Source organism: Lycorma delicatula, chromosome 1 (assembly GCF_047948215.1).
Source record: "Lycorma delicatula isolate Av1 chromosome 1, ASM4794821v1, whole genome shotgun sequence".
In the NCBI taxonomy this organism is placed as follows: Eukaryota; Metazoa; Arthropoda; class Insecta; order Hemiptera; family Fulgoridae; genus Lycorma; species Lycorma delicatula.
In genome coordinates, this window is record NC_134455.1 from 214,387,552 (window position 1) to 214,402,342 (window position 14,791).

General features: G+C 31.3%; 1 protein-coding gene across 8 annotated transcripts in view; it reads left to right on the plus strand.

Moving 5' to 3' along the window:
• LOC142328306 (mitochondrial protein C2orf69 homolog) overlaps positions 1–13,147 on the plus strand; it is a 77,265-nt gene extending 64,118 nt beyond the window's left edge. For 7 of the 8 annotated variants that reach the window (XM_075372016.1, XM_075372031.1, XM_075372050.1 and 4 more), the window contains one exon: positions 10,681–13,147. In XM_075372016.1, the coding sequence (XP_075228131.1) occupies positions 10,681–10,907 (227 nt within the window). In that variant the 3' untranslated portion in view covers positions 10,908–13,147. Of the gene's footprint in view, positions 1–5,572; positions 5,709–10,680 lie in introns of those variants that run through there. The other variant, XM_075372063.1, reaches the window with a different exon arrangement.
• Positions 13,148–14,791: the final 1,644 nt, after the last annotated feature.

The window sequence follows — 14,791 nt, forward strand, 5'->3', positions numbered from 1 at the left end:
GGCTGCAGAGTTATAGCCAAATAAAATTTTAATTAATAAATATTTGGATCTTACAAGGGGAAGGCACATCGGTTCGAATCCTATTTCATTTCTTTTTTTTTACTTATTTTTTCTTAATTTAAATATATTGATTTATTTATAATTATTAACTATGATTATAAAAAAAATTTTACAAATGGAAATAAGTTTATTCATTAAAACCAGTAGTGTGATTGAATAGAAAATTTTTTTAAGTCTTATGGATTATCTTGCAGAACTGAATATTTAATGTAAAAAAAATTCATTAACAAATTCACATAAATCAATTAATTAAGATTCACTTAATAATTCAGTGAGTTTTCCACACATCATGCTAAAGGCATCAGTGAACAGTATAACCAGTTTTATTTAAATATCCTGTCCAATCAAATAAATTATGCTTTCTAAGGTTTGTTTACAGCATTCAAAAACCCACAATAAAGATATCAGCCAGAAGTAATCCTTTTTGCACATTATAACTAAATAGAATCTTATGAAACAAAAGTTCACTAAGAGAAACAATTTTCCCAAGAAAATGGTATTTTTGGTTGTAGATACATGAATTGAATGCCAATGTACAATATTAAATATTGATTATTTTATTATTCATTTTATGATTACAATTGCTCTATGTCTTATCAGTAAAAAAAAAATTTTCCTTTCATTCTGTAGTCGGGTTTTTCACAAGATAGCATAAACGTAGAATAAAACGTGGTTTAAATACATAAAAAATCATTCAGTTTTTATTGAAATTAATGAATTTTATGTATATTCTATAAGAATATAAGTGCAGATTGAATTGAACAGGGCCTCTGGATTCCGCACAGCATAAATCTGTTAGAGGTTATTGATGAATTGATTTGAAGGGTAGTAGCTGTTAAATGAAAACTGTTAAAACAATTGTTGTTTATAAGAATCCATTGATGAATGAGGAAAGTTTTCATTTGCAAGTACAAGCACAGTGTAGATTAATATAAAAAGATAAGTAAATTAATTAAAAATAAAATTAGAGATGCTAAATAAGAGGAAATTAAATGCTTGATGACATACCAGATCCTTCGTAATAAAACTGTGAAACAGCTCCATCAATTCTTCTGAAGTGTTGATGGTATTCATAGTGCTGTTAAAAGAAAGCAAAGTATCTGGTTCCTCCCACCGGGTTGGTCTAGTGGTTAACGCGTCTTCCCAAATCAGCTGATTTGGAAGTCTAGAGTTACAGCGTTCAAGTCCTAGTAAAGCCAGATATTTTTACATGGATTTGAATACTAGATCGTGGATACCGGTGTTCTTTGGTGGTTGGGTTTCAATTAACCACACATCTCAGGAATGGTCGAACTGAGAATGTACAAGACTACAGTTCATTTACTCTCATACATATCATCCTCATTCATCCTCTGAAGAATTATCTAAATGGTAGTTACCGGAGGCTAAACAGGAAAAAGAAAAGAAAAGTATCTGGTTCAATTAGATTACAAGTTGAATAATTCACTAAGCTATTAGATGAAAATAATTTGAAGTGGCTAATGACAATCTTTGATGATATCTACTACTAAGGGAAGATCTGATGTAAATGGCTCAAATCTGAATTCATAATCTTGTCTAAGAAACTTAAGAGCTGAGAAATGTAATGAATATCAGGCAGTAGATCTTATGAGTCGCTTATTGAAGCTCTTTTTAAATATCATTCATAGAAAAATGTAAACTACATGAAGAACAGGTAGCTTCTACTCAATTTTGGCTTCAGGAATGCAGTTGATACATGTGAAGCTCTGTTTAGTATCCAAGCTTTCTTCCAGCACTGCAGAGACATTAATGGAGATATATATGCCTGCTTTATTAATTATATGAAGGTAAGTAATTTCCTTCTAAAATTATTCAAAACTGTAGCACATACTCTTCATAAAAGAAAAGTGTGCTGTAAATAAAAGCAGGGGAAGAGAATATGTCTGAATGCGTGAACGTGGTTGGGGGAAATTTGGGCTGTTCGGGGAAATTTCATGGAAATTTTTACCAGTCATGAAAAATATAAATCACAATGTAAATATCAACTGATGTTGTATCCACATCATTTTTACCATTATTAACTTGAATAATTGATCTTTTAACAAGTTTTGAAAAGAAACATTCATCCTATTGAGTATTAAGCATAATGAGAACAAAAATAGCAATGTCATTCCTGGTGAGTGATGACTCACAGACTCAAATCGCAACAGGCAAGGGACGCAATACTGGTAACACACGTTGTGGTCAGAGTGTGCGCACCTGAGTGTGTCTTCTCTCCTCTGTACTGCACTGTTCCTTTAGTTGGTTTTGGGTGGGCAATAGTCTTTCTTTGTTTTTATTAGTTGGCTGGCTGCAAGCATATTTTTTTCTTTTAATAGTGAAGTAGTTAAGTGACTTTTAATAGTGTTAAATGATATACACAATATACAGTATAGTGAGTATAAAATATCATAATTGTACATTAATTAACTGTGTCAACATTTAGAAGTAAGCAAGACATGTAAATTGTGCATTTTGTGACTGGTACTGCAGACACGATAAACTTGGAAATCATTTTGTAAATAAACACCAAGAACTAAAGATCAAGCTTGTATTTCTGTATCTTTAAAAACAAAAGCTCATGACGGTGAAGAAATAAGTAGCAGTGAACCTTTAAACAAACAATAAAACTTGATGAATCGCAGTTACTTTGACAGAATCAGACTTATCTTGTGGGCAAAACAATGCCAATGTCAGCAATAATGTGTCTATCTCTAACAGGCCAACTATTTATCCTAATGTTTTTGAACTATCGACTGTAAATCAGGCAATATCCGGCCTTAATAAAAAAGTTGATGAACTATTAAAACCAAATCAGGTTTTTAACTAATCAGGTATTTCAACTATTGAAATAGGCCTATCTAGTTCACTTGTCCAGGCCAACACTCCAGTTGAGATAAATGAAGAATTTGAAGCAAAACTCAAATTAATTAGATAAGCAAATCGCTTCCAGATATTTGTCAGCTAATGCCGTGCTTAGCAGAACATATGGGCACAGTACATTGCTCCCGATGTGTAGAGCATTATAAAACCATTCCCCAGGAGGTAGTGGTTCTTAAATCTTGTACTTTTGGTATTTTCTCTCTATCAAGTGAACACCAGTTAATTTAACCAGTTCAGAGGGTACAGTTTTGAAATTTTAAAACCCATTTAATTGGCCGCTTACAATCACCTGGTCATAAAAGGTGTATTGACTTTTCTGAAGCAACTGAGTAAAGAAATGTAAGTTTGCAAAAACAACACGAAAAGGTGGGTCTGAGAGTTGCTACAGCAGCTTATAGTGCCATTAAAGGTAAGGGTGGGAAATATTTTGAAAGATTATTATGTCTAAATATATTAAATGATGCTGATATTGGTGAGCTTAATCTCTCCAAGGAATTTTTCTGAGAATTCAGAAAGACCTATTTTTTACCATGAAAGCAAACATTTTGGATCTTTTGGGTACTAAAAACTCTGTAACAAACTGTTTGCCTTTAATATCTGTCATTGCTGATAAAATAACCAAACTTCACCATACATATCAGATAACATGTCTGACCACATTAGTAGATGGTGTTATTGATATACTTGATGTTACTTGTAATATTATTGATATATCGTCATGTGGCACTTCACACAAGGGTGATGATGTTCATGTTCAGAAATTCGAATGTGCTATCGAGAATTTTAATATTAAAATAAAAGAACAGTTAAATGGCATGGCTTTTGATGGACAATGTTTTGATGTAGGTGTAGGTAAAAAACTGGCTCTGTTTGGTGAAGGGGTTGACCATGACTGTTTCTTCTCTATGCAGGACTTAGCACATAGATTAGAGTGTGTCTTAAATGATGTTCGCAAAGACAACACTTTTTCTTGGTTTAACAGTCAAGCTCAAACAGTAAGAAATGTAATGAAAAATTACCACTGGGGAATTAGCAATGAGAAATTAATTACATTAGCAGATGAACTACAAGTGAGTTTTTTAAACCCTATATCATTCCAACAAACCCGTTTTGTTCAGAGTGAATTGAAAGTTAACAGAACATTTCAAAGAGATTTCAAATTATTTTTCATTGCTTTGCAAAAAAGTGAACTAAATGCATCCAAAAAGGCAAAAACACTGAAGCTAAAAAGTATTGAGTAGAGCTAATAAAATTCTCTAAACCTGAATTCATTTACCAGCTACTTGGGACAATTGATATTTTAGAATTAGTGATGAAATTTAGTTGCACCACAAAAAATGTAAACATATGTATCTGGACAGTTTTTTATTATTACACTTCAATGAAAAACACACGGAAGAAAATGGAAATTGAAATGAAAAGTGCAAAATTAAGTGAGGAGAATTTTCCATCTATTTTAAGGAGCTTGAAAGCTTAAATAACAATGTTTACCAAGAATGTTTACTACCTGATGAAGATCTAAAGAGATCAAGATGTTCAAAAACTAAGAAACAATTTCAAGATGGAGAAGAAATTTATTCAAATGAATAAACTTCAGAAGTTCTAAAAAATTCTAGAAGACCTTTGTGTAGCATTATCAAATCAACCTGAAATGAAAATTAGTGAGGCTCTTATTATAGAAAATATGAGACAATGTTTTAGTAGCGGGTTCCTAAGAATAGCAGAAGAAACAGATGCAAGTACACTTGAATCTTTAACAATTTTAACAAATTGGATCAATAAAAATCGAGGGTGCAACTTTGATGTTAAACTTCCTTTATACACCTAAAAATGATGAGAGCAATCTTGCAAACTTAATTTTAAAAAAAAAATACTTGATTCTTCAAATAAGGCCAAAAAACCTTCTTTAATTGAGTAAGACAACAAAATGATCAAAGAACGATTTACCGATAATGATGTTAATGTTGAAATCTCAGAAACAATTTTCCTCCTTGAAAACTGCTTAAAAATCTGTAGTGAATCTGTTGGATCAGTAGTCATTGGTAACCATCTGCACAACTGAAATGTAAAATTTGACACTATTTCAAGAAGTATTCATATTATGGAATGGTTCTCCCATTCATCACACCTTTTAAAGAGATCTTTGGAGAGACACTTTAATGTTGGAAAATCCCATTTTATGAGATTTTACTCAACCAATTGTATGGAATTAGTCAAAACATCAAAAGTGACAAAGATAAAAGAAGACTGCCTTTTCTTAATGACTTGAACTGATAATCATCACTGCACACATTACAGGTAATTGTTTTTATGAAGTATTATTAATTTTATCATAATATTAAAACAATTTTTCATTACTGTACCTTTAACAAAATAGTTAAGCAATCCTACAGACATCAAATCAGCAGAATTTTTATTAGTCCTACAATATTTATGTAAGTTCTAAAAATAAAACAGGATAAATTTCAACACCTGAGAGATAAATGATGGTAACTCCATCAGATTTATGACTGTTTACCTCTCAGGTGCTGATTTGTATTTGAATAATTACAGATTATAGCTTAATAAATAAGTAATCTTTTTTTTAAATGTCTCTTAGATTAAGCCTAACATATTTATTTTATTTCAGTCCTCTCTTCAGCGGTCATTTTTCCTCGAAGCCATCACAATACAGCCAGTGTTAGACTATAGTGTTTGCTAAGTTGTGATTATTAATGTATTTCTTATTCATAAGATAATCTATTAAATAAATTAAGTGTCTGAAACCCATGTATTTTTATTACTTCTCTTTTTATAACTCATCACATACAATAAATTGGTCGGTAAAATGTAATAAACCCTCTCCTTATTTTTGGGGAAATTTCTGACTGGAAAAATTGTGTTTGGGAGAAATTTCAGGGGTCTGAACATTTTCTGCTCCCCTGAATAGAAGTAGCTAATATACAGAATTAAATGTTTAATATACTTCTACAAAGGCAGATTAAATTGTAGATTAAACATGAAACACACATACACACTGACCATTAAATATAGAACAAATCTACTTCTGTAATTTAATATAAACGTCTTCAACCACTTGATAGTAGTACAGACTAATTGGTAAAAACATCTTTAGGATATTCCCATTTTGGGTGTACCATAACTAAGTTTTATATTTTTTCCTCAGGAGCTCTATAATTATAGTTGGCACTAGTAACTGGACTTTATTCTAACAGTATCCTACCCTGATCTATTTAATGACGACAACATTCTTCAAAGCAGATGGAAACCTTGGGGATTGATTGTCAGGTTATCTATGTAAACAGCCTCTCATGGTTTAATTTTTCCATTTCTGTTTTTATTCCTCTACTAAATCTAATGGTGTTGGTATATCAGTCAGTCATTGTCCCAAAGTGGTAGCAGGCCAGTCAACTTGATTTGAACTTTTGCATAGTTGTTTCTTTAATATCTTCATGAGTTGGCTACATTTGTTATCTTAATGTACTACAGAGAGCAGCTTTCAACTTAGAAGGAGCAATGAAATGGTACCATAAAATAATTGGAATCATGTTGTTCTGGGTGGAGTTTCCAAAATATGCAGATCTCCTGCCAAGAGAGTTTCAAGCGACTTTTTCCATGTCAGAGTCTGCCAAGCAGCATCACCTGGGAAGGTTATGTCTGACTTCTTTAATATTTTTTTGTGAAAGCTGTTTTGCCTCCTACTTGTTTTTTCTCATGGCAAAATTTGATGAACAGCGCACGACTGTGAAGTTTTTCTTCATACTCAGGAAAAACACTTAACTATTGTGATGTTGAAAACAGCTTACAGGAATACTGTTATGCATAAAACTGAAGTTTATGAATGATTTTCCCATTTCAAATAAGGTGAAATGTCAACTGGTGACCAATCTTGTTCTGGACATCTTCCAACTACTTGAACGGACAAAAATGTTGAAAAAATTCACACAATTGTGCTTGAAGACAACGTAACCATTACAGAAATCAAGAAGTTGTTTGGAGTAACTTGGAAACTGGTTCAGCTAAGGGTCGCTGCAAAGTTCCCAAACTTTGTCCCTGTTCCCAAAAACAGTCCCAAACCAACCCAGATTTTACCTCTTCAAGATCATTACTGGTGACAAATCATGATGGTATGATTAGGATTCCAAAACTGAATAAAAAAAGCTTATGTTGCCTCGCCCAAAAAAAATGCTTGTCAGGAAGACATCAACATCAAGTCAATGGTCATTTGTTTTTTCTATGTGTGACAGGGGTGGTGCATTCAGAATTTGTTCTACCAGGACAGACTGTTAACCACGGTTTCTACTTGGAGTTCTGAGAAAATTATACAACACTCTTTGAGGCAAAGAAGGCCCGATTTGTAAAAGACGGATAATTGGTTTTATGTGGGTAACTGGTTTTAATGACAATGCAGCTACTTAAACAGCTCTCTGTGTGCCAATTTTTAACAAAAACAGCATGATTCCTTTTTACCCCACCCCTCTTATTCCTCTGATTTAACTGCATGAGATTTTTTTTGTTCCCCCAAATGAAGAGGGATGTGAGAGAAAAGTGTTTTGCTGATATGGAAGAGTGAAAGAATGTATAAGGCAGATGCTGTCATGCATCACAACAAGACGAATCTAAAAAGTTTTGAACATTGGAATAAATGATTGGACAAATGTATTTGCTGTGATGGAGGGTATTTTGAACGGGATTGAAGGTTTTATTGCAAAAATAAATAAATACATAAATAAAAAAAATCTGATTATTTTTGGGTACTTGTTCACAAGACATATTGCACAAGACAAGAAGGAAATGAAAAAAATGTTGTTTTCACAATCCCAACACTAATTTTTATACTTCTTAAACTCATACTTCAGACTTGTTAAACTGATTATAAGCTTACAAGATTATAAATAAGCTTATTAGCTTTAAAATAAACTAATAAGCTTATGGGTAAGCAGCAGCCTACCCATTCAGTTGCTCATTTAACACCTACAAAACTTCCACTCAGAACATGAGTACTCAGTAATATAAGTATTTAGCACTCAGTACATGAATACATCATCTCACAGCAGACATTCTAAATTCATTGGCATACGATCCCCACATTAAGCCAGTCAGTTTTTAATAATACTATTCCTAGTTCTAACCTTTACAGGATTATTTGAGGTGGGGTGTATAGGAGTGAGCCAAAATGATATGATCTGAGAGTTAATTGAGGTTTCATTAAGTTTTTGTTGTTATTAAGATAGAAATCAGGTTTGAACATCTCCATGCAGTCCTTGAAGTATTTATTCAGAATTATTAAATCTTTATCAGAATGTACTTGGTTACTTCCAGTTCTCTTTGCTGTTTAGAAATCAGTAAGTAAAGAGAATAAGTAGAGATCCTAGCAGTCAATTTGGGTAAATACTGACATACAAATTAAATAGTAGCAATGAAAGAATTGAACCCTGTGACAGACAGTTGTTTCGGATGACTACATTTATTTCCTTATAAATGTCTGAAAACTCTGTTCTTCAGTTTGTCTTAAGCACCATCACTTCATCAGCACAGCTGTGATCTGTTCTGAAACCTGGCTGTTTAGGTGGTGTAAGAGCCTATACAATTGGAGCATCCCTCTAATAATTTTAAGGAAATACCAAGAAGTGTGATAGGCCTAATATTTTCTACCTGGGGCAAGACTTCAGTTCTTCTAAATTATTTTAGTTAGTGTCCAGTTATCAAAATAGATAAATAAAAAGAAACCACCATTTGCAAATACTTGGGAGGTAACGCTGGACTGACAACTCATCTGGAAACCACATGTCGAATAATGCGTGGGAAGAGCAGTAAAGAGGACTCGTCTACCGAAAAGACTCACTGCTGCAAAATGGATAGCTAACCAGGAAGTATTAATGACAACGTATAAAACATACATTAGACCAGTCCTGGAATATGGAAGTGAGGTCACAGTCACTGCCGGTTTCACAACTGCATATAAGATAAACCTTGTCCACAACACTGCTCTGAGACTAATAACCAGTGCTGCTAAATCCACCCCAGTGGCAGCTATGGAGGCTCAGACACAAATGGAGCCTCTTAATGTCCGCTATGACAAAAGTGTACTGCACTTCTGGGAACGTTCAAGAAGAGTGTATAAGCAACAGTGGAACAGTTACCAGCAAGCAACAAGCAGGCTCAAAACCCAAATTGCACCAATCACTGCATATAATAACCAATATGAGAAGTATGGCCTGACACCTATAGATGTAACACCACTTAAAACCTATCAAGATTCTTTAACCACATTCCGAAAGCCAATTATAACTTAAAATATCATCAACTGCCAAAACACGCCTCTTATGAGGCGGAATTAAAACAGGCTGTGCTTCAAACCATTCCTAAAGATTATCTGGAACAGGAATGGTTATACATTTATACAGATGGATCATCAATACTGATGATCACTTACTGACCACTTATCAGTACCGCCATTTCCAGGGGCATCTTGGTTGGCGCGCCACAGAGCAATTATGATGAGAGATTCAAACAGCTGCCACCCAACTTGAAATCCTTTCCACATGAAAGGCAGTTTTCTTTGTTGATTTGTAAGCAGCCATCCGGAACTTGTCATGTAACACTGTAACTGACTGCACAAGAACTTTGGAGTGCAGGAAGACCTTAAACAAACTGGGATGTCAAGACTGGCAGTTGAAATTCTAATGGGTTCCCAGCCATGTTAACATATATGGGAATGAAATGGCTGACAAATTGGCAAAGCTGGGAACCTCTCTGCCTCAGTCATCCAGCACTCCTCTTGATTCAGCCAAAGCGGAAATAAACTCTGCAGTCAATAAATGGATTGGTGAAAACCACAAAGAAGGCAGGCAAAAAGTGAGAGAGCCTTGTCACACATGGTCCTATAAGCTATAGCCTCCCTCGAGCAGTTGGCGTTGCTGCATTTAGATTAAAAACTGGATATGACTATCTAGTCTCGCACCTACATTGGATACGGGTTCTGACCTTTCCAGCATGCCAACTCTGCGGCCACGAAGCTATGGATGCATACTATCTGGGGACCTGCAGAGCTCTAGACCACTCGCAGAGGGATGATGAAGGCCCAGTTTGCGTAGAAGCCTGTCTATACTGATCAGTGCGTCAGAAAATGGCTCAAAAGCCAAGAGTGGGTGTTGGCTATTAAGTAAGTAAGTTTTTACAAGCTTGCTGTTAAAAAAACCTGATATGAGTTTTATTTTTTTATAGTTTTTTTAGTATAATTTTATAAAAATAAATTAATATTGTGGGCTGTAAATATATTTTTTTTAAATTTTTAATGTTAGATATAGTTTAGAATATACCTAAAATTAAAAATAACTTCCTAAAATATATATATATATATATATGACCCCACAAAAAATATATTATGTAGTGTTTGAATTTTGTAATATTTTTTTAATAAGCTTGATGTATTACATAAATTTTAATGTTCATATATTCTTAGCTGACATTATTTAATAGTGATACTGTATTTTATTTTGTTACCAATATCATATTTAATTATTTAAAATATAAATCAAAATATAATTTCATGTTCTATGTTTTAATGGATTTTTTTTGTTTTCATCTTCCCGCAAAAAAGTTTGGTTTATTGAGATGTTCGACTAGTAAGTAAGAAGAATATGTACTTGCTTTTATAACTACTTTAACCGCTACAGAAAGTCACTATTTTGTTTCAGGGTTGTAATTTATGTTTTCATTTTACGTTTTTTGCAGGAATTAAAATACATGTCCACGTCACACCATATCAAATATGTGATGATAAAAGGCCTTGGATTGCAGTTGAGGAAAAGCAGTTTTCAGGACTTCTACAGGAGATGGGTGCTGATATTAAACGAGTAATTCACTTTGAAGATGATCATTTCATTAATTTAATAACACATTTTGAATTGTTGTCTGTTTTCAAACAAACTCCTGCATCTGTTGAAACTAATACTAATTAGAAGTAAAGTTTATCCATATGTATTGTGATTTTACAGCTTGTTAACAAATTTTGTTATAAACATGTATTATTAATTGGAAAAGTTTTGTTTGTTTTGTTGAATTTAAAAAAAAGTTTATCTAATGTTATTTTATTACCATAATTAAATTTGTTATTAGTTTGTTAAAATTTATGTGATTGTGTGGGTGTGTGTTTTATGGTAAGTGAGCACAAAAACATTTAATTTTTTTAAAATTAATTATTTATTTATTTAAATCGTGTTCACTTAAATGAATTAAAATTACATTAATTAATAATATATTAAACATGGTTTGTTGTAGAACTATTATTTCAAGGTTACCAAATATAGAGTTGCCAGTCAATGTTCATACCATATGGTTTATTTTGTTATATTAAGATTTAATTTTTTTTATTATATCTAACGAAAGTCTTACCTTATCTCTTGAAAAAATTAAGAATAGATTTATTTAATGTATCTAATTTTGATGCTAAAATCAAATTGTTGTGCAATTATGTGTGTGTGCGTGCGCACGTGTGTATATATAGTTTTTCAGTATACAGAAAAGTTCATGTTCAGTAATAATTATGATTTTTATTTTTTCCATTATTTGGCAACATGTCATCATTATTAATTTCTCAATATTGTTGGTTAACAGAGGCCAGTTGTTTTTACATGTGTTTAAAATATTACCTGTTGTTACTTTTTAATTTTTAGTGGTCAAGTGGGATTAAAATTTTATATAGGCCATCACTCATTTCTGCTAAGTTAAAGCATTCTTAATTTTCATTCAGTTAGAATGAAAATTCTAACTGAATGTATTTGAGGTTCGGATGGTTGTTATAAAGTTTATTGATGATTTAATAATTATTCATTTTATTAAGAATCTTGTTATTGCAGGTATTCCTTTTACTGATAATACTGGGATTAAAAATGATAGTTTAATTAGATTTGTTTGAGAATTTATTTGGTTAGTAAAGTTAATGTTATTTTTTTTTAATCTACATCATTTATGGACTCAAGGGCAGTGAGGAATGTTGAATTGTTTATTTTTAACTTGGATACCAGAAAAATAGGATTGGCATTATTTACCAGAACATGAGAAGTAAATGCAAATGCCTTTGCAAAATTGGAGTCTACCTAAAATACCTTATAAGTATTTATATGTAGAAACAGTAGATTTCTCTCATCTAACCAATGCTAAAAAAAAAAATTGCAAAAATAAATTTTATGCAATGGTGACAGATAATAAAAAGATTCTGATTTTGTAACATTAAAGTAATTCAGTAAGTGTATTCAATATGTATTGGGTTTGCAAGAATAATGTTTAAAAACTAATTTGCCATCTTTCTTACACTCATGTTAAAGTTGAAAAGATACATTGTAAAATGTTACATTTTTTAAAATTTATTTATCTTTTGTACAGACAGGTACTCAGATAATTGTTCCCTTTTTGTATTATTATGTTTTGTTTACAAATTTAAACATAGAGGATTGAGCTCAAGTTAGCTCATAATAATGTGTTGCTCCTAACAGAAAATAGCTGGACTAAACTTGGAAAGTAATACTAATACAACCTATTAAAGATTGTATTGACAGTAAGGCAGTAGTAATATAACCTATTAAAGGTTTTGTATTTCTGCATTTTACAAACTCTTTGGCTGTGAATGCAGTTTAATTCTTTGTTAATATTTCTGATGAAAGTAATATACTGAAATGCAGTCAGTTATTATTTTGTACATTTTTCAAGGCTAGTTTTGATTACTTTACATTTTCTAAATGTAGTGTAATGTCTGACTACAATTGAATCGAAATTATATTATTGAAGTCATTTTAATAAATTTTAATTTTATGAAAAACAGTGTAAATTTTTTCGTATTATAATTGCCTTTTATTCAACTCACTTAAAAGAAATAATTATAAATTTGAGTTTATTTTTCATCATTCTTAGTAAGTTTTGATTTATATATATATATATATAGTAAAAAAATGTAATTAATTGTATTTTACATGATTGATATTGTATAATAGTGAATGTACAAAAAACCTGGCTCCAGAGTGATAATTTTATGATTTTTATTCAGTCCACAATGTGTTAATTTGAATTTTGGAAGGAAGTATTCTTTAAAATTTTATAACATCAGTCATGACAGTAGACTGAGTTATTAATTGAATAAACCTTTTTAATATAAGTGTCTTTTGATCTGTAATTATTATTACTTTATGAAAATAAATATTTTTACAAATAATTCGTAGTTTTTTTTAGAATAAAAGATTATTAATGTTTTACAAATAGTGTGCAGTTTTATTTATTTGTAAGCTTGATTACAATTTTACAGCTTTAATTGTACCAGTGATTTTAATGTTATTCATGGAAAAAACTGTTCTGTAGAAAGTGAGTGATCTGAGAGTATAAAGTAATATTTCACTGTTTACTGCTATTCATAACCAATCCACAATTTAAAAATAAATTCTAGGGATGGGAAGGTGAAGATGCTATTGTGTATTTAATGAGCTATTCATTTTTTGTTTATGTATTTTTGTGTTGAAGATTGACAGTTACAATCACAAAAACGATGAAAATACAAAAAACAAGAATCCAAAATACATACGTACAATACAATCGTAGGCTTTATTTCTTACAACTTGATGTTTTCATAACACCTGGAACATCTTTCATGATTATGAAGTTAGATAAAATGCAAACAGCATGAAGTAGGGAGTAGTGTTCTGTAACATTAGATTATGAAGTAAGATAAAATGCCAACAGCATCAGCCATGTTTAATAAAATGTTTCCTTTATTTACCAAATGCAGATTCATTACAAGCTGGTGGCATTTAATTGTAGCTTATGACTATAGCAACAATACCATTTAAAAAAAATGAAACATGAACTAAATGGAATTATACATCAAACATTTTTATATATGTCATATTTTTATGTTACCTAATAATTTAATTACAGTAGTTTATCATAGTCTCACTTTGCTACACGTACTTCTACATTGTTTTTAAAACAACAGATTTTTTTGTTGGGTGCCTTACTGTTTTCTAATGGATTTATAAAATTCAGAAAATTGCTGTTACAACCGATGCTAATAATGAAGCAGATATTTACATTAAACACTCATATAATTTTTTTTTATTTTTATTAATGCAAGTTTTTTATTGCTAGGGCTTATTAATTTCAATAAATTATTTAAATTCTGTAAATCTTTATAAACAATGAAGATGTGCAAAATTGAAATACATTTGTGTTTTTACGTCTTCTTTATTTTATAATTCATTTTATTTATAGTCAGTGGTGGCTCGTAGTTAAAATTAGTGGGGATGTTGCTCCAGAAAATTTTTTTCTGGACATTTGCAAGGCCGTGGTTAAAGTTTCCTGTAAAATAAAAGAACTGAAAAAAAATGAATCAAGTAGAATAAAGTAGAATAGATGGAAGCAGGATAATAATCTAATTCTACACTTTATTACATTCAAGAATATGGTACATGGTTTTAAGCATATTGTGCTTAAAAATTATATTCGGTTTAACCGAATAAATAATAAAATGTCAATACAGATAATATTTTTTAATATTATTAGATAATAACCTAATAAAATGTCCACTTAAAAACACTATTCTAATGGTGCTTAATTTAAATTTCTATGTACACAGAAACAAATACATAATTAGTTTTTACTAATTACCTTCTCTTTTGCCCTTCCAGGGTGTTTTTTGACAGATTTGGCCATCAAAGAGCCCTTGCTTTCCACCACCTATTGATCACTACTGAAAAAACAACTAAACCACTTACATATTCCTTACACCGACTAAACTAGAAAGGGGAATGAACAAGGAATATTCCATACACATGCAGATGAAGTAAAAAACTTCATCTGT